At 36.6% G+C, this 27,068-nt stretch overlaps 2 protein-coding genes across 15 annotated transcripts in view; one reads left to right on the forward strand and one right to left on the reverse strand.

Moving 5' to 3' along the window:
* The window catches only part of SRSF11 (serine and arginine rich splicing factor 11), a 51,430-nt gene extending 25,510 nt beyond the window's left edge, over nt 1–25,920 (reverse strand). For 3 of the 13 annotated variants that reach the window (XM_027536904.1, XM_027536903.1, XM_027536901.1), the window contains exons 1-5: nt 25,832–25,914; nt 12,280–12,501; nt 5,866–5,999; nt 1,988–2,097; nt 130–222 (exon numbers count right to left, since the gene is read on the reverse strand). In XM_027536904.1, coding sequence (XP_027392705.1) covers nt 130–222; nt 1,988–2,097; nt 5,866–5,999; nt 12,280–12,479 — 537 coding nt within the window. In that variant the 5' untranslated portion in view covers nt 12,480–12,501; nt 25,832–25,914. Of the gene's footprint in view, nt 1–129; nt 223–1,987; nt 6,000–12,279; nt 12,710–24,314; nt 24,425–25,831 lie in introns of those variants that run through there. The other 10 variants (XM_027536915.1, XM_027536914.1, XM_027536910.1 and 7 more) reach the window with 9 other exon arrangements.
* A 60-nt stretch (nt 25,921–25,980) lies between these two features.
* The window catches only part of LRRC40 (leucine rich repeat containing 40), a 41,190-nt gene continuing 40,102 nt past the window's right edge, over nt 25,981–27,068 (forward strand). Inside the window, exon 1 of one of the 2 annotated variants that reach the window (XM_027536898.1) lies at nt 25,981–26,203. In XM_027536898.1, coding sequence (XP_027392699.1) covers nt 26,053–26,203 — 151 coding nt within the window. In that variant the 5' untranslated portion in view covers nt 25,981–26,052. The remainder of the gene's footprint in view (nt 26,204–27,068) is intronic. The other variant, XM_027536899.1, reaches the window with a different exon arrangement.

Below are 27,068 nucleotides of genomic sequence, written 5' to 3' on the forward strand. Positions count from 1 at the left end.
TTTACGTAAGAAAAAAATCACTATTATGTAGCAGTTGGTTATCTCCTGCTGTTGAAATGCAAACTAAAATCTAATGAAGCAAATTCTTGAATTAAAAAACGAGCTCAGCGTTCAAGGATATTAAATTACCTGTGAGTTCAAGTTTGCTCCAGGAAGCCCAAGTGCAGCAAGGGCAGGATCAAGGGTAGGAGCTCCCAAAGCAGCCAATGGAACGGCGCCAATCTGTGAAATTTCAAATTGTATTTATTTAAAATTTTGTTTCTATGTCTTATACTGTCAGGTTGGCAGAGTATGTGAAGGTTCTTTTTTCCTCTAAAGGGTCAGATGATTACTAGTTGAAGTCTGTAAGCTGTGGAATCTCCTCCCCCCAACTAAGTGTGTGTATCTTAAGTTTATTCCTTAGGGCTTCCCTGGTGGCTCACATGGTAAAGAATCTGCCTGCAATGTGGGAGACCAGGGTTCCATCCCTGGGGTGGGAAGATCCCCTGGAGAAGGGAATTGGCAACCCACTCCAGTATTCCTGCCTTAGAGAATCCCATGGACAGAGGAGCCTGGTGGATTACAGTCCATGAGGTCACAAAGGATCTGACATGACTTAGCAACTCGTACTTACATTTCTTAGCCACAGCAGTAGTAGCTCTTTCTACACCCGAGATACATATATTCATTAAGAGTTCCCTAGTAATTTCCTGTTGTATGTTCTTAGTCTCTTAGTTGTGTCTGACTCTTTGCAACCCCATGGACTGTAACCCGCCAAGCTCCTCTGTCCATGGCATTCTCCAGACAATAGTGCAGTGGGTAGACATTCCCTTCTCCAGGGGATCATCCCAACTCAGAGATCAAACCCAGGTCTCCTGCGTTGTAGGAGGATTCTCTACTTTGTGAGCCACCAGGAATTCCTCATAATTAGTTAATTTAATGCACACAAACAATGCAAAATCTTACAACTGTGCAGGCAGTTTGAGCCTCTTCACAAGCACTGTGCTTAAAGTTCTCCTAGTTTCATTACTACTTATTAAGTACAGGTAGCAAACATACTATAATTTCACTGAGTTAAAATCCTGTTAATATAGTTGATCCTTGAGCAACATGGGGGCTAGGAGTGCTGACTCCTCATGTAGTCAAAAACAGACCTGTAACTTCAGTCAGCTCTCCATATCCACTCGCCCATATTTTGATCCAACCAATCTTGGGTTGTATAGTACTATAATACATATTCAAAGTGAAAGCGTTAGTCGCTCAGTTGTGTCCGACCCTCTGCAACCTCATGGACTATAGCCCACTATACTCCTCTGTCCATGGAATTCTCCAGGCATGAATACTGGAGTGGAGTGGATAGCCATTCCTTTCTCCAGGGGATCTTCTTGACCTAATGATCAAACCTGGATCTCCTGCACTGCAGGTAAATTCTTTACCATCCGAGCCACCAGGAAAGCCATGTAGTAGTTAAAAAAAGAAATCCTCATATAAATGGAGCAAACAGTTCAAACTCACATTGTTCAAGGATCAACTATTATAAAATTGGCTTAATTATTTATTATACAATTTTATACATCAAAGGTATCTATGAATTACCCTGATCTTCAAATTCATCTTCACGTTATCTACTTAATGTAAACCCCAAGAGCAAAAGATGAAAGAGTATGGGGAAAGGAAAAAAAAAAAATGTCTTAACTTCACACTTTAATTTTCTCAGTTCAAATGAACATATTAAACATCTGCAATAGAAATATGCTTCATGACTTATGGGCTATTTTGAGAGTCAGTGACAAAATGATAAGACACACATTATTTTTGAGAATGTCCTTAAAATGTAAACTACCACTTTAATACTGATGATTACAATCGCATTTTACAATACTCTGACCACGTGACAATAGTCTGTGAAGTGCAATCACACAGGACTCAAAAAAGGCACAAATACATTTAGATTTATCCACCATTCTGTGTTCCTTTCCATGCTTTAAGAATTCAATAGAACTAATACCTGGGTAAGTGGGTTAGGAGTAGGCAGGAGTCCACCACCAGGCAGAAGACCTGCCACTGCATTAGCTGGTGCCAACAGAGACAAAGCCTTAGTCTCATCAGGAATAACTCCTGCAGAGAAACACCCACGCATTAGAACACACTCTTCTGCAAGACAGAAAACACACAAAAACACCCAGAAAATGTCTCCCTGATACACCACCTGAGTTTGTTGAAAGTACTTATGTTCGCTAAAATATAAAGCTTGATTTCTATGATTATTTATCATTAATTTTATGTCAGAATGAAACTTCAATGTGTGAAAATTTGTTTCCTTTTTCTCTACAAATGGTTAAGTTTCTAGAGTAAAAAAAAAATAGCACAATACACACTACTTTTTTGTTAACACTGCCAAGATTTCATCACCTGTACTCGATTTTTAAGTCATGAACCAAACGTAAGCAAGCACAGTCGGTTCTCCAGGGGTGTGCTCTCAACTTTCAAAAGCTGTTTTATGAACAACGACTCGTGTCGGCTGCTTCACTATAAAGCACACAGAAAAATCAAGATACACAAGACAAAAAAAGTTTGATTTAGGGGTTAATAATATGGTACAGTTACTATGATTTTCTTTTACACCTACCATACAATTTTGTAAAAATTAAGAGAAAAAAGTATGTAAAGGAAATATTCTGTTGAATCAAGAGTAGGGCTTTTGCTGACTCATGAAAATGAATATGAATGTTTCTGAAGGTCTCTGAATACACACAGGATGTGTGTGGGAGTGAGTGAGAGGGAAAGAGAGAGAGAATAAGTAAAACATGGCACATTCCTTACCTGTACAGTAAAATGCTTTATGTTCCAATATGTGCCATGCTAACCATACCAAAAAATGCTGCTATATAGTGTCAGTTCAAAAGCTAACTTAGCCAAACTCCTAAAGCCAAAAACAACATGTATGTCTGTTTTTAAAGCCTAATCTGTGTATTCAGATAAAATCTAAGGGTCCTGAGACAAATATTTATGTAGACAATTTAAATTCTATCCAACAGCAAAAGCCCTATAACAGATGGATTAATCTGTTAATGTGCCCAAGCCCCCAAAATGAGAGTTCAATAATACAATTAAACTACATATTTGCAAATACCAGTAGTATTTCTGTAATACATATTAAGAAACTGCATCTCATCATAAAACATACAATATGTACAGGGCACTTAAGAGAAACTGGATAAGCTGCAGAAGAAAACTGTTGGGTGGTATTTTCAGCAGGGCCTGGTATATAGTTCAGGCTGAACCAGGGAAAAGAACTGTAAAACACAACAACAAAAAAGAAAAACCACTGTTAAATAAAGGTAATGGTTCCTTCCACCTAAACTGAGAAGTGCCGATAATATAAACAAATGTATACTACACAGCACTGTTATCTTGCTTGTGTCAGAGCTGTCATCAATTTAGATACCAAGAGTTATGGAGGGGGGGAGAAGGGAGAAGATTTAGATATAGGGCATTAATGCATCATTATTAACAAACCTACAAAGATTATGGGATAATTTTGCATGCAAAATTATGTCTCAAGAGGATATTATTAAGTATCAACATCTTGCTAAAATTAGTGCATTTGCAACATTTCTGGCAAACTAAAATCCTCTTGAATTTATTGTGAGACACCGGATAGAAGATCTGCATCCATTAAAAAAAAAGTCATGCATCTGATCCTCTGATTAAAAAAAGACTATTTAAAAATAAAACTACAATTTAAAAATAGCAATGAGGCCCCTCACCAGTTAATTTTCATGCGTCAAGAGTATTTTTTTTACTGCTGCTTTGATAGAACCATGAAATACTGCATGAATGTGTAGAAACGAAAGAAAAAGAAACAGACAAAAGAAACAAACATTAACCAAGGAACCTAAATAGTCCCCAAATCCATTATTATTAAGAGTTCCTTCCAAATTCAGCTATCTCAGTTTTATCGGTTAAACACTATTCCTTACCGTAGACTTTGTGTCTATTGTTCTAAAACACTGACCAAGAAGCAACGGCATAATGTAAGAGCTAAAACCAGGGTGAATGGTGACAAAAAGGTTGAGTACATCAGTTATTTAGTGGAGGCAACATTAATACAGCATACCATACCAGTAATTACCAGTAATATACTAATAGATTCTGTAACTAAATAGTTCTGTAATTCTAATAATGTACTCCCTAAATATCTGTTTCAAAACAAATCCAAAAAAATTACTATGGTCTAAAAATATTTATGAAATCTTGTTATATGATATACTGTATTATGTTCAGGGCTTGGGAACTATGACATAATATTTGGCCAAAAAGAATTTTTAAAATTATAAGGCTAACTAGTGTTTGGCAAATTACTCACATGATTTGACCCTTGTTCCAAAAGCTATGTTCTACATTTACTTATCCTACATTTGAATTCTGTAAATTTTCTCTTGATGGTAAGTCATCCTACAACAGGCACACTGACAGAAAATGCTTAATCAAAACACACTCACAAGTTCATCACTACATATATATATATATACACACTTTAAAACCTTAAAACTGGGCTCATACACTTTAATAGCATGGAGACAGATTTACTGTAATATAGCATGCTTTAGTTTATCCATGAATGCAATTTAATTTCTTTAGAAAACCACAGAGGAAATTTTTCTAAGTTTTAAGGACTAGACATTTCACAATTTTTACAAGGAATGGTTTAAATGTTCACATCAGTATTCAAAAATAGCAACTAAAGTTAACAGTATCTAGATTCTGCTTCCACTGACCAGTTCACCAAGGAAAGGGGAAAGCATTTATACCCTGGTCAGCATATGTTAATAAAATCCAGTAACTTTAACATATTTCAGTGATTTTTTTCACTAAATTTATAGTTACCAAAAAGCAAATAAAGTAGCAGTACACTGGGAACAAGCTAAGTATAAAGTATGTCTTAGAAAATTTCACAAAGTGGAATAAAAATAGTGTTGTCTTGTCACAGTGGCTTTTTAAGATCCAAAAACCCTGCTCATTATTTTTCTGCCAAATTACTTTAACAGCCTAAAATGTAAAAAGAGAGAAAATGTAGTTAACAAATGGTTACACCAGGAAAACACTTGGGGGACTTGAGTGCTTGCTGGCCTTTAGTTAATGTCTAGAATCCCCTGTAGCTGCAGAGGACCCACTGTTTTTCAGTCATCTGGAAGAGTTTTGCATTTGCCTTCTCCACTACAAAAATCACACACACAAATAACAGAGAGAAGAATTTATTATTTAGAGATATTCTAGAAAATATAGCAAGAATGAACAAGAAAATCTGGCATAAAACAAAACACCCAGTGCCCATTTGGCACCTAAGCTATAGGAAATATTGAACTTCATAAAAATCAAACCATTGCGACCCTTGGTATACTGAAATTCAATGTGGGATATATTTTTTAAAGTTATTGGTAAGAAGAATCACTAAGAGGAATCACTATGGAAATAAAACCAACCTGGTCACATTTATTCAAAATAGAAACATCATCATGCATTTATTTGAAGGTTTCTGTATAAATGTTCATGAAGTGAACCGTTCACCTTCAGGACTTTTATATAAAACAATATTAAATTAAATAAGTAGATGTATCTTAAGGAAATTGGGGAAGTGGTTTTAATGAACTTAAAATTGTTTTAAAGTAATGCAAAAGGTTAAATATCTTATAAAAACAAATCAGATTTTGAATTTTAAGTTAGAAAGCCTTCATGTAAAAAATATGGACCACAGTATAACAAGGGTTTCAAAATGTTAATAGCTTAGATTTTTTAACATGCTACTAATGCTCACTCTAAAACTACACTGAGGTAGATGGTCATCATAGGATGCCCACATAGGTAGTTAAACAAAGCACAAACCTTCTGCATATGGTACGACTATCAAAGCTCTGTCAACGAATACAGTGTTTGTCAGATGCTGTGCCACAACTGCTGAGTCCGGATCATGGAACTTAACAAAGCAGACTCGGGAGGAGACTGGTAAAGGCGAATCACTAGAAAATACACAGATAACATAAAAGAGGAAATTATAAGCAAAAACACAAATGAATGACTCACAAATACCTGCATTCCAAAAGTATAAGAGGCAGAGAAATACATAACCACACACATATTAACCAGTTCAAAAATACAGGGCGTTTTTCAATAAAGTACTATCCACAGAACTGACTATATAAAATTACACCCAGAATAATCACTGTTTAAATTCATAATGCATCAAGTTAAAAAGTTTGAAACCAGTCTCACAGTCTGAAGAGATCACAAAAATGTCAGCATTTCATAATATCAATACCAGGCATTTTAAAATACAAATAGCAAGTAACTAGTTTTGGCTTGGAAAACTTTTCATTATGGCTAACTTTTTAAGAGTTAAAAACAAAAATTTTCCATTTCAGGGACAAAAGAGTATACTGGTCAAGTATATCTATTTGACAATCAATTGAGTTTTCTTGACCTGCCTACTAAATGCCCTGTCCTCCTTCATCCACAGCTAATTAAAACTCCCAGGCATTATAAATAGTTAAGGGTCTCTTAGGGCAGTTTCACACAGAGAAAAAAATTAAGCACTCATGGGAATACTACCACCCCCCCCCCCAACTATTACCCAAAATTTTAATTAACAAAAAGACACTTTCCTTGGCAACTTGTTTATGTAAAACAAAAACAAGCTAAGGTACAAGCAACAGTCGCTCTAAGCAAGATAAGATTAGGAAGGGAGCAGAATTGTTTTTTAAAAATATAAGACAGTTGACTTTCTGCCATTGAACTTTTTGTGGAAGGAAAGATTAAATAAGGTAGGGGTTTCTCTGCTCTCTAACACTAAACCAAAAGCTATTTGAAAATCAATGAACTAAAGTAATAACATTATCCCAGGTTTATATTAGAATCTTGGAAGTGGGGCGGGGAGGACTACAATTAAATCAAGATCTTTGATGAAAGAAGTACTGAATGATGCCATCTTTAATTCTCCCTGATGATTTTAATATGCACCCAGTGTAAAGAACCACTGCTTTGTTTAACAAGCCAATTATATCTTGAGACTCAATAATGAAGAGGGAAACACTGTAATATTTTTGAATTATTAGAAGGGGGTAACTGACAACTTTTCTAAGTAAACGAGATTTTCATGCATACATAAAAATTGGATCACATCAGATTGGTCACACTAAGTGTTTCAGACTGTTGTTGAAAAGAAACATTTTCTTATAATTTGGGCACAATATGAAAATAAAAACTTCTTACCAACATCAATCTATAATCTGAGAACTCTAACCTCTTAGAATGTAAGTTTTCTTAAAGGCATTGCCCTTATTAGCACAGATGCTAATCTAGGTTCAAAGCAAAGCTGTCAAATGTATGTATTGAAATGGATTTAAGCCATATTGCTAGACAAGTTTACTGGAAAATGCTTTTTTTTTTTTTTTAAAAGGATACTTTTTTTTAATGTGAAGCATCACTGTTCTGAAATTTAAAAATGCTGCACCCAGTATAATGAAAATAAAGCTTTTTCATCATTACTACTAGAGCTACATAGCTCTGACAGCCACATTTTTACAATTAAAAAGCTCTTTAAATGCTATCATTTTATGTTCTAAAGTGTAAGCACTTACATTTCTTAAAAAGTGACCCTACTATACATCTCTACCAATGACCCAATTTTGTTCCTATTTGCAGGCCAGGTATAGAGATGTAGACATATGGAAGGGACATGTAGACATGGGTGGGGACAGTGGGATCAACTGGGAGAATACGATTGACATATATACACTATCATGCATAAAACAGCTAGTAGGAAGCCGCTGTATAGCACAGGAGCTCAGTTTGGTGCTCTGTGACAACCCAGATGGGTGGAATGGAGATCCAAGGAGGAGTGTGTATATGTATACACAGTTGATTCACTTTGTTGTACAGCAGAAACTAACACAACATTGTGAAGCAATTACACTCCAATTAAAAAAAAAGTGACCTCTACTATTTCTTTGACACCATCTATTGTCATCTAACTGAAAGAAAATATGACTATCAAATATCAGGTGATTTAAAGAATATAAACAACCAAGAGTTCTTTCTAAAAAATTAGGAAAGTATGCCTACATGCCCCCAATATATTTCCATTTAGTGATCTTAAATGTTCACGTTTCTCTATCCACTCATGTATGTGCAACATTATTTGACTACTCTATTATACCTATAAGTGGTGGTGAGGTAAAGATAAAATATCAACAATTTAAATATTATGGGAAAGTACAGTAAGAACACAGAAGAGCAAATAATTCATCTCTCCCCATTTTAAACTGTTGTGTAAAACCACTGCCATTTGGTCCTGCAATTTATACGGTCACATTTTCTCAGTTAAAATCAGTAATAGAGACGTTAAGAACTGACATCGGAAATTAATTTTCCCACCCTTAGGATTTTTTTTTTTTTCCCACCCTTAGGATTTTGTGCAAGTACCACTGCTAAAAATATGACTGTTAAGAATTAACATAGAATTATGTTTAAGAATTAAACATAATTTACCTTTAAGAATATCCTTACCTTTAAGAATTAATATAGAAGAGGCAGTGCAGTTGAAAAGAACTGAGGAACAAGATAGGGAAAAGGAAGCCTTGTGTGATGCTTTCATCATCTAAGAGTGGTGGTGGTATTGTGTCTAGTTTCTTAGTGACCTCTGAGGCTTGTTTCAGAATCTTCTGGGATGCACACATAAAACTCAGATGACTGTTTCCACCTCAAGCCCACTGAATGTGAGAATCCTTTTCATAGGAAGGCTCTGATTCTTAACAAGATCCTTAGCTGATATTCATGACTGCTAAAGTAGAAATTCTGGTCTGGGTCAGTTCTTTCAAGCTCATCTTAATATTGAGCTAACCACTTCGGAGCAGAGAATTCTGTGCTTATAAACAAAGTTATCTCTTAAGCCCCACAAAACAGCAAGTCTGTGACAAAATTAACAACTCTGTTGACCTCACATCCTCTTTCCCTCATATGTTATTTAGTTCTAAAAAAACATAGTAGATTGTTGCATTTCATTTTAAATATAAATTTTATATTTTAAATATTTTGTATTTTTAAATAAAAAATTTTTAAAGAGAAATTATGTTCTCTCCCTTACCTAACTATACTAAGTTACTTAGATGATCATTAAAGTATCTCTTTTTGGTTCCTGAGAAGTTAGTAATGGATTTATCTGCAGTGTAACTGAAGTCTTCAGTTACTGAGTGAGTGACATATGCTTCTCAAGGATCATTACCTGATAAGCACTCCAGTGACTTTCTCCACTGATACCTCACTAAAATCAAACATTTGAAGAATATCTATTAGGTGTAAAAGAATGATTCCATTCACAAGTTGCTTGGTCTTGAAGGAAATCATGAAGTGGTAGAAAAGAATCATATTAGGTTTCAAATACTAGTTCTGACACTGATAGAAATCTATGTGAATTTCAGTTCATTCATTTGTAAAACAGGATCCAAGTCTTAGTTCCTCTGTGTATATATAAGGCTATCATACTGAACAGGGATAAAATACTACGTTACGAAGACAGGTTGTATCATTGCATGGAATTATAAGTTAGCAATTTCTGGCTTAAAAAAACCAAGAAATAGGTGGATTTGATAATAAAATAAAATAAGGGGAGACACCTTCTTGAGGTTCTCAGTGAAATGTTTGTGATCCCAGGAATTTTCCCCACAAACAGGAATTTGGGGCTAAAATTAGAATTTCAGTAGGTGTGGGTCGGAGCTCAGTCACGTAATACTTTAAAACTGCCCCTCAAGTGATGTTGATGACCCCAAGGAACCTTATTCTAGAAGACAGAGAAGTTAAACTTGTCAGTTGGTGAACAGCTCTACAGAGAAAAAGCAATTAAATTGAATAGAGAAGGCAGGGAGTGGTTGCCATTTTTATTAAGCATGAATCGGTGACATCTGACCAACAAAAAGAAAGCAAGCATGTCAGAGTTCCAGGTGGATATGAATACCTTCTGGGAAAAACACACACCCATTAAAAAAAAAAAAAGAAATCAAGCAACAAATATACTTACAATCAATAGAATTTCAAGTTAAGTCATTTAATCTTATTCTATGAGTAAGAGTAAATTTTTGAAGTATTTCTGGAAAGATGAACCCCTTTTAGACTATTAGGACTCCACAGCACATTATCTGCAACAAACTACTACTGAAGGAGCTTAAAGAAATCGTCAATAAAGTAATTCCAAATTGTGCAGGTTGGATTAGCTATTAAGATTTAAATTAGTAAAAAAAAAAAAAATATATATATATATTCATACACATATAATATTAAATGAACAAAAGGATCTACACTCACACTATTCAATTTGGAAAGGCCACTAAAGTAATGTAAAATTCACTACATTATAACCTTACATATTTTCAGAAAAGAAAATGATCTGTACATGGGTGCATATATGAAGGAGTCAGAGCAAAAATGTGTCAATATTTATTCTTCCCAATGCAGGAAAAAAATCCTCTTAATGCAGAGCACCCCAGAGATCAAGTTACTTGGAACACACAACTCTCCTGGTTAGGATGGAACCACTCCACTGACTACAAATCAAAAAGCCAGTCTGTTCTATCATGACTCCCCCTAGAGACAACGGACATGGTAACATCCCACACTTGTCATCTTTTTATGACAGTATCATAAAAAGAACATTTTCACACAAAAAAATTTCATAGTCAGCAACTCTAAAAAAAATTCTTAATGACTTGTGGGACTGGAAATAATTTTCTTATAAACAAGTCCAGCATCTCATACACTTTCAGAAATAACATGATTACAATCAAGTAATCAACAATAATCAAATGTGTCACTTTCATTTCCTGCCATTTTACCATTTATTAATACTACTAACGATAAAAGGAATGTTGGGAGAAACTAACAGCAAAACATCCGTTTCCGTAAGTTATTATGAAAGCCATTTGTCCTTCATTGTCAAAATAAATACCTGTTTAAAATAACTTCAACAAAAAGTCTGTTCCTAGAATTCTACACTTCATGTAAATTAACTAACTCTAAACCTCCCTCCATACCTATAGTACTCCCAAATTAAAGACAACACGGCACTTGAGAACACTATTATCTGAAAATACTTTAAGGAAAACATGATGAAATACAGTAATGAATACCGACTGCAGTCTGATCAACTTAAATCTGCGCACAGATGTATCATGCCCAGGTTATTAATGATTTATTACATCCACAACAGTGGATTCTTTGAGGATTCCAATCTCCTGTTTAGTACTTAAGCGGCATCATAAAAAACTTATGGTACAGCTGGAACTGAGTACCCACTGACAGTAAAATCTGAATTTTCACTCTTTCCAAGGAGCACTGGTCTGTTTTATTATTTCTAATTTTGCTCTAGTATTTATCACATCTTATTACAGCTTTTTTTTTTTTTTTTTTTACAATTACTGCACTCATTTAACACATCTGTGATAAAAATAAGAAATCTAAGACAACAGGATAAAAACAAAAACCCGTATACCGCCAATTACAAAATTTAAAGTTCTAAAAAATTCCTTCTGAAGAACAATTCTAGAATATAAAAAATGTGTACGTTATTTAAACAAAGGAAAATATGAGGTTTCAGCTGTAACTATTCTCATTTTAAAAAGTACTCAGGCTCACTGTGGAAGGAAATGGCAACCCACTCCAGTATTCTTGCCTGGAAAATCCCATGGACTGAGGAGCCTGGTAGGCTACAGACCACTGGGTCGCAGAGTCGGACACGACTGAGCGACTTCACTTCAGGCTCACTGAATGTCTGTCAGAGTATTAACTGAATTATGTTCCATGGGCCAGAATCACTTAACAATATTTAGCAGTAAGCGAACAGTTTATAAAGTTCAATATCAAAATAACACAAACGAAAATTTTTGTTACTTTTCAAAGAATTCAAAGGCTTTTTTTGTGTGTGTGGAAAATTTACCTATACAAAATACATAAAATGGAGTCTGTCTTGCTTTTAAGGGCCCCCAAAACGACCTCGCAGGCACAATTTAAAGAGAAAAAAAAAAAACCACCAAGATTAGAAACCAGTTGTCTCCTAAACCCCCAAACCTGGCCCTGCCTCTGTGCATCAGTAGTAGGCCTAATGCAGATTTCTTTCATAAGTAAACCCAACAGCCAACCTCAACTGAAGCAGCCTAGCCCAGGGAGGCATCGACAAGGGCCTGCAGGAAATGATATGGGTAGGCCCAGGCTGGGGAGGAGTTAGCAAAAACCGTGATGGTGGACGATACTCACTCAGGCGGGAAGAGGCGCAGTTCGTCGATCTTGCCTAGGAAACCGAAGAGGGTCCGCATCTGCTCAGAGCTAGCGCTCGGGGAGACATTAGTCACCTGGATTACCTCGGTGCCGCCGCCTCCGCCGCCGCCGCCTCCGCCCCCCGGCCCGCCGCTGGGGCCCGGGCCCGCAGTGCTGGGGACGATGGTAGTGTTGCTCATGGCGCTGCTCGCGTTCTCGCTCCTGCTTTAACACACCAAACACACAACAAACAGTGAGAGGGAGGGGGAAGAGGAACCATTCGCCGGAAAAGGCACAGGACTGTGTCCGAAGCTACAGCTGCTCCTGCTGCCGTCGCCGCCGTTTCTCCGCCCCGCCGCTCTCCGCGGGGAAGGAAGAGAACGCGCGAGTTCGAGACCACGAGAAAACAAACGGCCGCCCCCACCTCGCCTCCAACCACCTCACTCGCGGCCCGAGCTTCCCACAATGCCTTGCGGCGCACGGGTGCGTCACCGTCGGCTCCGCCCCCTGCCGGCCCAGCAAGCCATGCTCGCAACCGGAAAATACGCGACAACGGGCTGCTGTCTAGTGAAAGGCCTTATCTACATCCCTCTTCGCTCCTTCCCCCCGCCCCATTCCTAAAAAGAGGAGAAAGGTGGAAGGCATTAACTTCTTTTGTTTTTTTTTTTTTTTAAAGCACTCCTCCACTCCCCGGCAAAAACTGCACACTTAACCAACTATTCTTATTTAAATGCCCACGGTATTTCTTTGTACAGAGTATCTTCTACAGATTTGATCAGTTACTAATGAAATTTAACCCTAGCTATCAAGATTTTCCTCCCCACTCCTATAAAATTTTCTCTTTACTATACACACATCCTTGTAATACAAAATTTGCAACGAATTTGCTTTGGCACTAAAATCTTCAGAAAAAGATATATTAATGTTACATTCACTAGTGCTTTAACATTCACTTTTTTAAAGAATATTTTACAGAACCCAAATATGTTCAAGTATGTTATCTAAAATTTCTACAGAAGAACTTCCTTTACATGCATTTCTTGCTTAAAATAATTTTGATCATAAAAAGATCCTTGCTTAATTCTAGTAATTTTGATCATAAAAAGATCTTGCCTAATTTTTCAACCTCATGTGAACTATTCTCCCACCTTCATCCAGTGTTATCTAAAGACTTGCAGTTCCCCAAATCTGACAAAATTTTTTACTTCGCTGTGCCTTTCCACAAGTTATTAATGACCTCCTTCATTTTATCTGTTATCCTTCATAAGGCTTTCCTCACCTCACTGCCACAACTTCCTCAAGCAGAGTTAGGGTTTCCTTCTCTCTACTCAAGGACAGAGGCACAAAAATATTTGTTATATTGACATGTATTCCCCTGCCAAAAGCTCCCGAGTTTCCTGGGTCAGTTTAGGATCTAGTACAATGTCTGTCACACAGCTAATGCTCAATAAATGTGTTGAACACACACACAAATAAGTGTTAATTAAATAAGTATCATTTATTCTGACAATTGTTAATTACTTGACCCTAAATACTCCTGGAGGCCAAAATCTGAGGACTTACAGATTATTTTTGTTTATAAATACTTCTATGGAATAATGCAACTGAGAGTGTGATTTGTGAGACATTAGAAACTAAAGTTATTGAGATTTGGATGTAAAGCCAACTGGCTAGGTTTACTTACCAGTTAAGCCATTTCTCCTAGCTCTTATACAAAGGGAATGGTAAGTTGACCATAAGTCTGGCAAAATTACTAATTACAACTAATTGCACATTATTCATTAATGTCTATCTGTTAATATAAAACATGTCAAGTAATTTTCTTATTTTGAATATTCAGTACATATGTAACTGCCAAATACAGAGTCTTGTTTGATAAAGTTAATCAGTGTATCAGTACCTACAAAACGGAGGCTGCTGCAGTGACCTGGTGCATGCAACAAATCTAAACCTACGTCTGCCTGCACTTAGAGGAAACACCTGTTAAGGAAAACTAACATACAAATTCGCAATCTTCCAACTCAGTTTTAGCTAGCTTTCTTCGTCCTAGAAAATAAGACCTGCTAGCTTATGAGGAAATTCTCCACCTCTTGACCAATATCTCTTCTCATCCCTATAAAACTCCCTCTTGCCCAGAATCCCTTGGGAAAAGCGCTCCATGCTTGTCAGGCACAGTATTCCCCCAATCCATGGACTGTTTTCCCATGAATAAATGGCATTAAACTCCTTACTAAATTGTTTCAGTTTTGTCACTTGACAAGTTTAACTCTCATTAGAAGTGGCTACCATGTACCAAGGCATGCTACAATGTTCTATGACAAAAGGACAAAAAAATACAAGGGCTGGGTTCATGGTTGTCCTTTTTTTTTTTTTAATGTAACATCTTTTTATTCTTTGCAGTGGATACACAGAAATCTTTTCTATTATTCCATAGTTTTCTGTATGTTTGACACGTTATATAATGAAAATTACACATTCAGGCCAAAAAAAAAAAAAACACACATACAAACCATATAGTTCTGTGATAAGATAAATCTCTTAAATCATCAGAAGCCAGGTTATACATAAAAACTTACTGGACATACAGATAGACGGTGCTTCCAGATGCGAAACAGAGTGGCAAAAAAGAATCATTCTAATAAGGAGGATTCCTGAGTATTTTATTTTCAAATTATCTAGCAGCTAAAAACAATACTGGACTTAGAGCCAGAACACTGGCTAAGATAAAATACTACCTTGTTATTAATTAAGGGTGACTTGAGGAATTTCACTTCACTTTTAAGAACCTACTTCAGTCAGAAGCTGAGTAAGGAGTTGAATTATAATTTTGAAGATCCTGTTAGGTCTAATAGATAGATTGAATAACTACGTAATTACCTTGTGTTATTATTGTCTGTTTCCCATAGAAATGAAATAGCTCAAGGCAAATAACTAATATATGAAAGCAAATAACAGATATATCCAATATATATAATTTTAAATCACTTTAGACTCATTTAGGCTCTCAATTAAACACAACTCCAGCTGGAAAAGAATCTGCTTGCAATGCAGGGGACCTGGGTTTGATCCCTGGGTTGGGAAAATCCTCTGGAGAAGGGAACAGGCTACCCACTCCAGTATTCTGGCCTGGAGAATTCACAAAGAGTCGGACGCAACTGAGAGACTTTCATGTCAAAAAAAAGTACAGAACCTGGAGACAAGTATCATGTCTGTCTTATTTACTTTAACCCAAGGATCATAAAAATGTTAACAAAAACAACAAACAAAAAAACTCACAAATTCCTTCAAATATTATGTTTCAGGATTTTCCCAGCCCCTAGAAATATAGCAAGGAAAAAATTAGGCAACGTTTCTGATTTCATGAAACTCCAGCTTCAGTATGGCAAACTCTCAAACAAAAACAAAGACGGAAAACAGTAACGTGCTGTAGTGAAAATAAACCAGGATAGGTCTTCCCTGATGGTTCAGTGGCTAAGACTCCACTCTTGTAATGCAGGGGGCCAGGGTTTGATCCCTGGTCAGAGAACTTGATCCCAGAAGCTGCAGCTAAGTGTTCACCTGCCACAACTAAATCCCGCTTGTGGCAACAAACTAAAAAATCCTACATGCCGCAACTAAGACCCAGAGCAGAAAAATAAATAAAAAACAAATATATATTAAAAAAAAAATGACAGAAGATGGGGGAGGTGTTATCTGAGCTGAGACTTTATTAAAATGAGGAAGCAAGCCATCTGAATTTATGGGGGAAGAACAATCCGAGCAAAGGAAATAGGCAAGTAGAAACTTAATGGTGAGAACAAGTTTGAAACTTTCAAGGAAAGTAGGAAGAACCTTTTCCTTTGTTGATTAAATGCTTTACAACTTATATTTCACAGAGAGACTGGTAAAAAGATCCTTTCAGCATCATGTGGGAACTGCAGTGAAAGAAGCATGAAAAGGGAAGAGCCACAGCTCGTTTTTGGGAGCGAGTTTGGGAAGGCTTCCAGTTATATTTGATTGATGAATATGGCTCAAACAGTAAAAGAATCTGCCTGCAATGCAGGAGACCTGGGTTCAATCCCTCGGTCGGGAAGATCCCCTGGAGAAGGAATGGCAACCCACTCCACTATTCTTGCCTGGAGAATCCCGTGGACAGAAGAGCCCACTGGGCTACAGTCCACAGGATCACAAAGAGTCAGACACAACTGAGCTAACTTTCACTTTCACCAATCTTACTAATGGTTAATGCTATTTCTAATCCAAAGCAAAAAGCAACCTGTCCTTTTGCCCTTTCTAGTCATATTATGGCCTATTAGTCATGTTTGGCCTATACATGCATATTGCAGTGCATGATTTCTGATATATTTTTGAAACATGAGAAGTAAGACTCCCGATAGTAGGGCCCTATTGCTCACAGGTGGGCAGCTTCTGCTACCACCGCACCACTAAGACAAATTTACAGTGGTGCTTGATTTTGGAAAGTCTCTCAAAGAATATTACAAAATACTTTATGGAAACTCTCAAAAACAATACCAATCCTCTCAGTCATAAAGAAAAGCTTTTAGTTCTTTCCAGTATCAAGGTTCTAAAAGAGCTCATGTATAAAAGAATGACACTAGACCCCTATCTATACCACTCACAAAAATTAATTTGAATGGACTAAAGGCTTAAATGTAACACCTGAAACAATGAAACTACTCGAAGAAAACACAGGAAAAAAATATACCCCGATGTAGGTCTTAGGGAATGGTACTCTGGAGATCTAAAGCATAAGCAACAAGATTAGAAATAAACAGTGGGACTACATCAAACTCAAAAGCGTCTGTATAGCAAAGAAAACCATCAATAAAATGAAGAGACAACATACAGAATGAGAGAAAATATTTACAAACCGTATATCTGATAAAGGAAAAACACCTCATATCTGTTAGAATGACTAGCATCAAAAAGGCAAAAGACAGCAAAAATTATAGAGGATGTGGCAAAAAGGGGACCGTTGTGCACTACTGGTAAGAGTGTGAACGCTTGCAGCCACTATGGAAACATAAACACCATGTTGGGATACTGTATCCCCATGACACGGGAAGGCCCACTGATGGATGACTAGACAAACAAGTTATATCTACAAAAATAAACAAAACCAAATTCATAAAAAAAAAGAGAGAGAGAGATAAGATTTGTTGCTATCAAAGGTGGGAGTGACAGGAGGGAGAATTGGAAAAAGGTGGTCAAGTGATAAAAACTTCCAGTTATAAGACAAATAATTACTAGGGAAGTATGATATAAGTATACTTAACAATGTTGTATGATATACATGAAAGTTGCTGAGAGAGTAAATTCTAAGCATTCTTATCACAAGGAAAAGTTTACTTTTCTTTTATCTTCTATCTATATGAGATGATGGACATTAACCAACTTGTAATCATTTCAAGATATATGTAAGTAAAACTTTTATGCTGTACACTTATACAATGCTGTATGTCAATTATACAGCAATAAAACTGGGAAAAAGAACTTCAGTAAAGATAGTTCAAAGGAAAAGACTTCATGTGTTTAGATGGAAATTCTTTAATTAAAAGACAGAATAGCCACAAATATGTATAATAACTTTATCCACTAGACACCATGCTCCCAGTTGGGTGAGTTACCTGTTACTACTAGCCACCTTTGTTTACACTATTTGAGAAGACTGTAGAGTCCTCCAAATTTGACATAATTTTGCAAATCTGCACAAGCAACAGGTCTTTTACCAAATTAGTTGTTAAGCAGCTCTTTCCCTCTAGCAAATATACTTTTTGAGGAGAGGGAAGACAATGTATTTATCTCTGTGTTTCTGATATCCAGCAATATTTTACTGGAACAAAGTAAACATTTGACAAAAACTTACTGAGTATCGTCTATGTCCCCTGGACAACAAGGAGATCAAACCAGTCAATCCTAAAGGAAGTCAACCCCGAATACATATTGGAAGGACCGATGCTCCACTAGTTTGGCTACCTGATGTGAATAGCTTACACACTGGAAGATCCTGATACTGGGAAAGATTGAAGGCAAAAGGCGAAGAGGGTGGCAGAGGATGAGATGATTGGATATAACCACCGATTCAATGGACATGGACTTGCGCAAATTCTGGGAGACAGAGAGGGACAGGGAGGCCTGGAGTGCTGCAGTCCATGGTGTTGCAAAAAGCCGGACACGATTTGGCGACTGAACAACAAATGTGCTAGAAACTTTATGCCTTACACAATCCACTCAACAAAAGCTTGGTGAATCAAGGCATTTGTTAGCTTTACAAGAAAGTTTGGTTGTGAAACTCAAACTATTTTGCTGTACATTTTCCCCCTATAGCTACAAAAAGCAGTAAGAAAAACATAGGAAATAAATTGCTGCTTACAAACTAAAGTTAAAAACTTAAAAAAACAAACAAACTTACCTACAGATCTACTTTGTTCTTCTGCTTCTAAAAATTATACAACTGATTTTTTCTTCTATTTCTAATTCAATAAATTAGATAACTGTATAATGATTAATATCTATCTTCAAGTCAAAATTGTAAATCCCATGCTCCCTTTTCAGAAACTAAAGGACACGTTAGCATTAGGGATGGACAGACACACACCAGAGTAGGAAAAGTCTACTACCACTGCTGCTAAGTCACTTCAGTCGTGTCCAACTCTGTGCGACCCCATAGACGGCAGCCCACCAGGCTCCCCCATCCCTGGCATTCTCCAGGCAAGAACACTGGAGTGGGTTGCCATTCCCTTCTCCAATGCATGAAAGTGAAAAGTGAAAGTGAAGTCGCTCAGTCGTGTCCGACTCTTCGAGACCCCATGGACTGCAGCCTTCCAGGCTCCTCAGTCCATGGGATTTTCCAGGCAAGAGTACTGGAGTGGGGTGCCATTGCCTTCTCCAAGGTAAAGTCTACTTACTCCCAAATACTTGTTTTAATTTATGTTGTCTGTCAATAGCAGACATTCCGTATCCACATTATAAGACTGACAGAGTACTTCGAAACTGTAGGCAAAAATCTGTATTTTTCATTTCATTTTTCAAAGCTTTGTTTATGATTAATATAGAGGGAAGAGTAGTTAGAGCATTAAGATACTATTGCTTATATCTATATGCACAGTACTCTTAGCTGTAGTCCATACACATTGTTTGGAAAAATCAGAGTCAATTTATTTGTAACAGATTTGTTTGGCTTTTGGAATTGAATGGGGTCAACAGAAACATTTGGAGGGCAAAGCTCCAGGTACTGACTACTCACTACTATCTTCTATGTTTTGTAAGATTTTTTAGAGTCTCAATTGAGAAAAAGGTGGTTTGAGGGACAACTCAGTTCAGTTAACCTTTAAAAAAAAAATGCAGTTATTTACATGTATCTTTATCTAATAAATAGTTTCAAGCATTTTAATATTAAAGAGTTTTCCCTGATTAAGGAATTAGACATTTGCACCATCTGAGCTCTTTTCCCCCTTATGCTATAAAATGAACTGTCTCTTCATATAGGAAATCTTAGGAAACTGATAAAACCCAAAATGTACTCAACTCAGTAATTTGAAGATCCACATTAACTGTATGCTTTTGAAATGCCCTTTAATCCTCACAACATTTAAAAGGTGCTACAGTGGATTAACAATGCAGGCCTAGAGTCAAATCAAAGGAACTCTGTCACCAATTAAGATATTGCAATCTTTGGCTTATTAATTTGTGCTTCAATTTCCTCATTTGAAAAATAATGCCCATCTCACTGGGTTGTGAGGATGAATTCTGGATGAAATGAGAATATTAATATAAATGCTTAGAAAAAATATCAACTATTACTCCTACTCTACAATTTAAAAACTTTTAGTTTGAAAAATGGTAACCTCACCTGGGTTCTATTTTATACCACCCTATTTTAGGCTAGTACCTTGAACTATTTCTACTTCATCATTTACATTAAAGATATCAATCAGAAGAGTTTATTTATATAGTGGAAAGAGTTTCTTACTAAGAGCTCACATTCTAATACAGGTTTTTGGTGATATATTCTCTTTTAAAAGATTATAATGTATTATGGATATCAAACACATATCACAGTGCCCAGCACACAGGTACTCAACAAATGGAATATACCATTACAAAAAAGTCTGTGTTCAACTTCCTCTGTTTTTTTAACAGATGAATAATAACAGTAATACTTCTGTCTAACCTTAGAGCATTACTATCAAATGCGAAAATACTTTGTAAGTGGTAGTAAACACGTGAAGTACACTATTATTAGTTCTTTCTCTCTTAAGAGGGTGCCACAAAGGAAACATTACAACAAATTTCAGATTTTCATATTCATTTTGTTCCTAAAGTAGCATTTTACCAATAGTATGTGTAAATAGATGATAGCTAAACAAAACATTCCTTTTTTGATAAAACACAAATGCTTCATGGAAAACTCCTTCTAGGAAGGGTTCAATTACTTGTCTCTATATTTAGAGCAAGATCACTCCCTATTCTAATTTTCAAAAGACAAACAACTCCACATACACTTGATCAATTTTAAAAGTACACTGCCATGGGTCGGAGCAACAGACTATCAAATAACCAAAGCACGGATCAGAAAAATAAAAAGGCAAACATTAGGAAAAACATAAAATAAACTGAATTTCTGACACACGCTAACGCTAAAGACCACAATGATTTTTTCCTTCAATTTCTATTTCAGCTACTTTTAACTATGAACAACTATTAGTTTCAAGCCATAATTAGCTCATGTAGAGGTCTAAAGCACGTGGAGACATTGATTAAATTATTCTGAAGGAAGGAACAGATGGGGAAAAGATAACTTTTTAGGAAATGAGGAATCAAAAGAAAAGCAAAAAAGCAGCTCTAAAATGGAAAAAAAATTAAAGCTGTATATGTGTGTGTTAGTCACTCAGTCGTGTCTGACTCTTTGTGAGCCCATGGATTGTAGCACACCATGCTTCTCTGTCCGTGGGATGCTCTAGGCAACGATACTGGAGCGGGAGGCCACTGCCTTCTTTATTAAACGTCAGGTAAATTTACTGACAAGTGGAAAGCATGTTATCTCTAGAAAGATGAAAAGCAAAAGCTCTGGTTTCACAGATTTGTATTGTGAGAACCAAGTATTTAAATGTTCATTAGGATTTTACCACACCCCTCCCTGGCAATAATAGTACCATTCAAATCACGTAAGTATAAGTAACTGTGATATTTTAAAGGATGGAAAAAAAATGATTAAAAAAAGTAGTGGACAGTCGAAGGTATTTTGAAAGTTAAGCTAGCATTTATCTTAATTGCAATTGTGAATATAAATATCCTATCTGCAAATTTACAATCAAATTTTTAAATAAAAATCTATTAGTTGTGAATGTCAACAAACTATCAAATTAATATTTTTTCCCTTATCAGCTTAAGTTGGTATTAAGAATAAAGTCTCAGGAGCCATATCTTGTCTTATTAAAGCTGTTGGGGACGTTTGCTCATAGAGAACAACATTTACCATATATAATTATTGAGCAAATTCGTCTATTAGACAAATCTAATGTTGGCAGGGATAATATAAAGTCAAATATTAAAATAGTGGATTTTGATAAAAATTATTAAAAAAATTTTATTTGGTATTGATTTTGTATTTGTTAACACAAAGAATGGTATGAAGTACATTCCCAGGTTTACTGTCCTAATCTTATCTCTATTATTACTTTACTACTTTAGATAAACAAAATCATAAAACCTTTACAATTAATGTTAAAATTAAGACTTTAAGTCACAGATCACATTAATCATGGAAAAACAAGCAAGAAAACAGCTACTAAATGTTAGGAGTTAAGAATCTCTAGGGATAATGAATCTGTCTGCAATTCAGGAGACCTGGGTTCAATCCCTGGGTTGTGAAAATCCCCTGGAGAAGGGAAAGGCTACCCACTCCAGATTCCTGGAGAATTTCATGGGCTGTACAGTCCATGGGGTTGCAAGAGTCCGACACAACTGAGTGACTTTCACTTTCACTTTTCAGGGATAATGGAAACATTTTCAACTGATTTTAGAAAAAGAAATAATACCATAAGTGCTTCTTATTTAATGACATACGCAAGACTGCTTTAAAACCTCTGTTTTAACTTACTTTCAACAGATAGACTATACGCAAACAAAAAACACTAAAAATAATCAAGATATAAAAACTTTAAAAAAACGGTACTTCCTCCACTTCATGTGAAAAACAGTAGCAATGTAAAAGCCTCTTTATAAGAGGAAAGTAAAAATATTTTCCTAATTCTAGTGGACTTTTACACTGAAAGTAGATAGAAATAGAAGACAAGATTTATATAAAATATTAAACCTCCTAGAACAAATTCACTGCTTCCTGATTCAAAACTAAGAGAAACAAAGGGAGCATACAAAGGATATACAAATGAATAATCTAAGTAAAATGCACTGTCTCAGAAAAAATTACCACACACAGCTCCAGTAAAAATAAAATGCAAGTCAAAGCCACATTTGAAACTGTGAATAAATATGCAAAATATGTACTGCCTTCAAGGAAATAGTATGTTTTCTACCGACTACTTTTAAAAGCTGGCAGTTGTCAGTTTTAAATAGAAAACAAATGTCCAAAATGCAATTTTCAAAAGAAACTAAAGACATGTAACAAGCACCATTGAAGTTGAATATTTAAAATATGACAAGTCCATGTGCAAAATAATTTGCTCTCCATTTTGACAATTTAAACCAATTTATTTATAGACAAAGGGCAAACACAGAAAGAAAATTCTGAATAATAAGTATATGAGAATATAAAACATTCAACTCAGAATTTTTAATAAGCAATACCTGTTAGGTACAACAGCTTGTCAATAATGACTGTTAGACAGTAGAATGGTCTCTTAATAAATAACTTTAGCATAAAATAGCAGTTCTCACAGATAAGGCAATATTCTGAAAGGTGAACATTATAATGATTCAATATAGGCTAAATCTAAATCTGCCATTTTACAGAAAAAGAAAACTTCCCAGACGTTTTGCCTGCAATCAAATTCACTTAGCTCCTGATGACATTTAAAAAGTTGTGCTTAAAAATGTGCACAAATTAATGCCATTTTCCTTTGTCACAATTTCTCAATCTGCCTCAATAGATTCATCTTATCAAACGTACCTTTAAACACAGAAAATATCTAACACATGGCAGTGTTCATAAGAATAACACAGCCATATTTTAACATCTTATTAAATTTTAGTGGTAGTGACAAGCCACTCTACCTTACTTTGATAAGTCTTACTTTCTGTTATGAGACAGAACATTATCTCTGGCTGATCTAATTCTCAATATATATTTGACTTCTTCATTTTCTGTTTTCATTTAGCAAAGCTAGAAGAGCGAAGCCTTTCATACTTTAATAAAATGAATATAATAAATTGTAGCTAGGGAAATTCTATTATAATGGTAACTATGCAGTCTCCAGCCCTTATACAGGATATACGTTTCACATTGTTTTAATAATCTTTTTTTTTTTTTAAAGCAAGTACTTGAGCTTCAATGCCCATGTTGAAAAAGGATTGGGTTTTTTGTTTTAATGTATTCTTTTGGAAGCGTTACAGTTTATATACAGTGCTAATTCCTACAAATATAACTATACTTTCTCAATAATAATATTGAGAGTATTAATAATTCTCAATAATAATAAAAAATATAACTACACTTTCTCATAAAGTTCAAGTTGATAAACTTTCAGTTTGCATCAATCTGAGACAAAACCCATGATTTTCCTGACTGCATGAGGTAATAATTTTCACCTTTACTTGTTCAATCTGCACTTGCTACACAGGTATAATACATGGTGTACTATACACATATACTTGTTAAATTTTTATACATGTCAATTTATATCTATTGAAGTTTACCACAAGTGTGCAGTCACATGGATTTTTCAGAATTACTCTGCCATTAGTTAGAATATGCTTCTCATACAAAATGCAAGTTTCAATATAATACTATAATTAGATGTCAATAATGAAATATTTAACATCAAGTAAAAGCACAATAAATCAAAAAACTATACCTTGCCTGTAATTTTTTAAAAATGCTGAGCTATAAAAGAGTTTTAAGGGGGAGAGGTGGCTTCTGTAAATTTTTACATTCAAGCAACTAATCCTCCAAAGGTAGGCTTCTACACCCTAAAAAAGAGAAAATAAGAGTTTTCTGTAATAATTATCTCTTAAAACATAACTGAAGTCTTCCTAAAAATGGTTGGAGGACAAAAGCCAGTTGAAAATGATGAAATAAAAATCACTAGGCAAATCATAAAGAGGGCTAGGTTCAAATACTTGGTCACACCACTTAGAGAAACTTGTGACCTTTGGCGAGTTTCTTAATCCCTTCCACCTTCAATTTATTGGGTGTTTATTAGGGATCTTGCAAAAACTATTATGTTCCTTGCTTCAAAACTCACCTTTTCTTGCTTAGGAGTGTAATTACTAGTAGTGCTGCTCACTTTCGATGCAAAGGACTCCAGAGAATTAAGAGAAATAATCGAAGGGGTGGGGGACTAGAAGCCAAATTTTATGGTTGGCAAGAACCTAGACTCGGGAAAAACCGTGTGTGTTGCATAATTCGTCAGCGGGCCATCATATTACCTTTTAAATATCCTAAAGATCCCCAGCCTAGTTGAGGGGGCTTAGGAGAGTATTTATTGGTGTATGCTTTTTAAGACAAAATTACTTTAGGCAAAAGAAAAACCTACCACCCAAGGCAATACTAAAGATGATGAGTTGTTAATTACATATTGAATGACTCATTAAAGCTTTACATTTCAGATAGAAACTAACTTCCCAAGATAACCGACTTTGAGCAAAATTTTCATCTTCCGTTCGGAACTGGATGGAGTTCCTTTCCCCACCAAGCGCTCAATATTTAAAACTGTATTTTCACTTAATTATTTAAAAAATCGAATGAGAGAAATGATTAACCCTAAATTAATGAAAAAGGAGTTAACTTTAAAAGCTGTCAAGCAAACGGCCTAAAGTTACACAGCTTGTAAGCTACAGAAGCAGCTGGGATTCGAACTCGTATCTCTCGAGCTCCGAAGAGCAAGCTTTTCTCGCTCTACTCAAGCTCGCGCTTACACTGGGCTCCTCTCAACTGTCTGGCAAAGACGACACTTACTATGAAGCTCTATTTTTTTTTTTCCCTTCCCTTCTCTGTGGCCAACCCTTCCATTTCACACTGCCTCATGCTGGGCTACAAATTCCATGCAACAACAATCAAGGTGCACTAATGCTTAAGAGTCGGAGTAGAGATCAGAAGAACCGAAATCGGCTTTACTTCCTACGCGGAACGGAGATCTGGCGCCAGCACCACAGGCGACAAACACAGGCAGGGGTCCAGAGAGGCTGCAGACCGCGCCCAGGTCTCAAGTTTTAGTCAAGGCCCACGTTCCGGCCAGACGAGAGGCGCAGAGAAGGTTATCCTTTCCTGACACCCTCGCCGCCGCGGGAGCACAAAAGAGAAGATTGCAGTCGCAGTAATAGTGCACACAGTAAACTCAACACCGTTCTTCAGCCCGTTAAACGCACTTACTTGAGCGAAGTAATTCCAAGACACAAGGCTGGCACCGGCAACGGGTAGGGCTCCTCTGTCCTCCTGCCCCAGGCGCTGGCGATGACGACATCCGAGTCGCGCCGCCGAGAGCGAAGGCCCGGCGCACGCCGCGCGCGCTCCCGATAGAGGCGGGGCGGCCCAGCGGCGCCACCGTTAAGCGTCACGGGCGGGACTCTGCTGCGGAGCCTCGGGCTTTGAACATGTCGCGGCTGAAGGGGATAGCGGGGCGGGATACCCGAGCGGGTTTCCGAACTGAGAGCAGAGACTGCAGTGCCTGCGTACCCCAGGGACTCTTAAAGGCGGCTAGGAAGAGCGGCCAGTTAAATCTGTCGGGCCGCAACCTCAGCGAAGGTAAGATCCAGAGGTACGACCCGTTTGTGCGACCTGGCACAAAGCACTTGCCCCTGGTAGCCTCTCTTTCCTCTGGCCTGGCTTTGGTTACTTTTGGCTCCGTATCCTAGCCAGGATCCCGCTGCTGGAATTCGGGCTTTTATCACATTTCCACTGGTTTGGTCAGCTTGTTCGGTTTCTACTTTTCGTTCCAGGAAATGTCTGGTGCAGGGAATGTGCTGGGGATATGGCCAAAATTTAAACGGGGCGCTTTCTGGGATTCCCACATTCTGTCGGATAAACAACATAATGTTTGACTAAGTTAGCTGTCACATGATGGGCACATGCTTTGTTTCTTTGGCCCTGTGTTCCTTTTAATTTAATCTCTTAGGTCATTTACCAACGCCAAAATTCTGTGTTTCATCTGTTCCTTTGTGCATATCGAGTAAATGACACTGTTCCCTGTTCAAGTCCCTTTTCTGTCTGCATGTGGACAGAATCCTAAATACAAGGAATATTTAGCATATTTCCTAAATTGAAAATCAAGATGGATGCCAAACAAAGTGAATTCGGGGCCATCCTGAAAATCTAGTAAAGATCAGATGCACAAATCTGGATACCATGAGTGATTTATAGTCAGATACTCTTCTGATTTTCTGTTGTGTAAGGGAGGGCGTGGAAAGTGCGGAGAGGGAGATTATGGCATTATTCCTGTAATGTTTTCCTTTACTTATATTTAGGTTTTAGGCCATCTGGAATTAAAAGTTTCCCTTTCCTTGTAATGATTGCTTTTTTAAAATTCTGCCACGTATACAGTTGACTATGCAAACAAGCACTTGCTGAATGAAAGGATATATGATAAAATCTTTGCTCTACTTAGAAAAAG

This window comes from Bos indicus x Bos taurus, chromosome 3 (assembly GCF_003369695.1).
Source record: "Bos indicus x Bos taurus breed Angus x Brahman F1 hybrid chromosome 3, Bos_hybrid_MaternalHap_v2.0, whole genome shotgun sequence".
NCBI classification, from domain to species: Eukaryota; Metazoa; Chordata; class Mammalia; order Artiodactyla; family Bovidae; genus Bos; species Bos indicus x Bos taurus.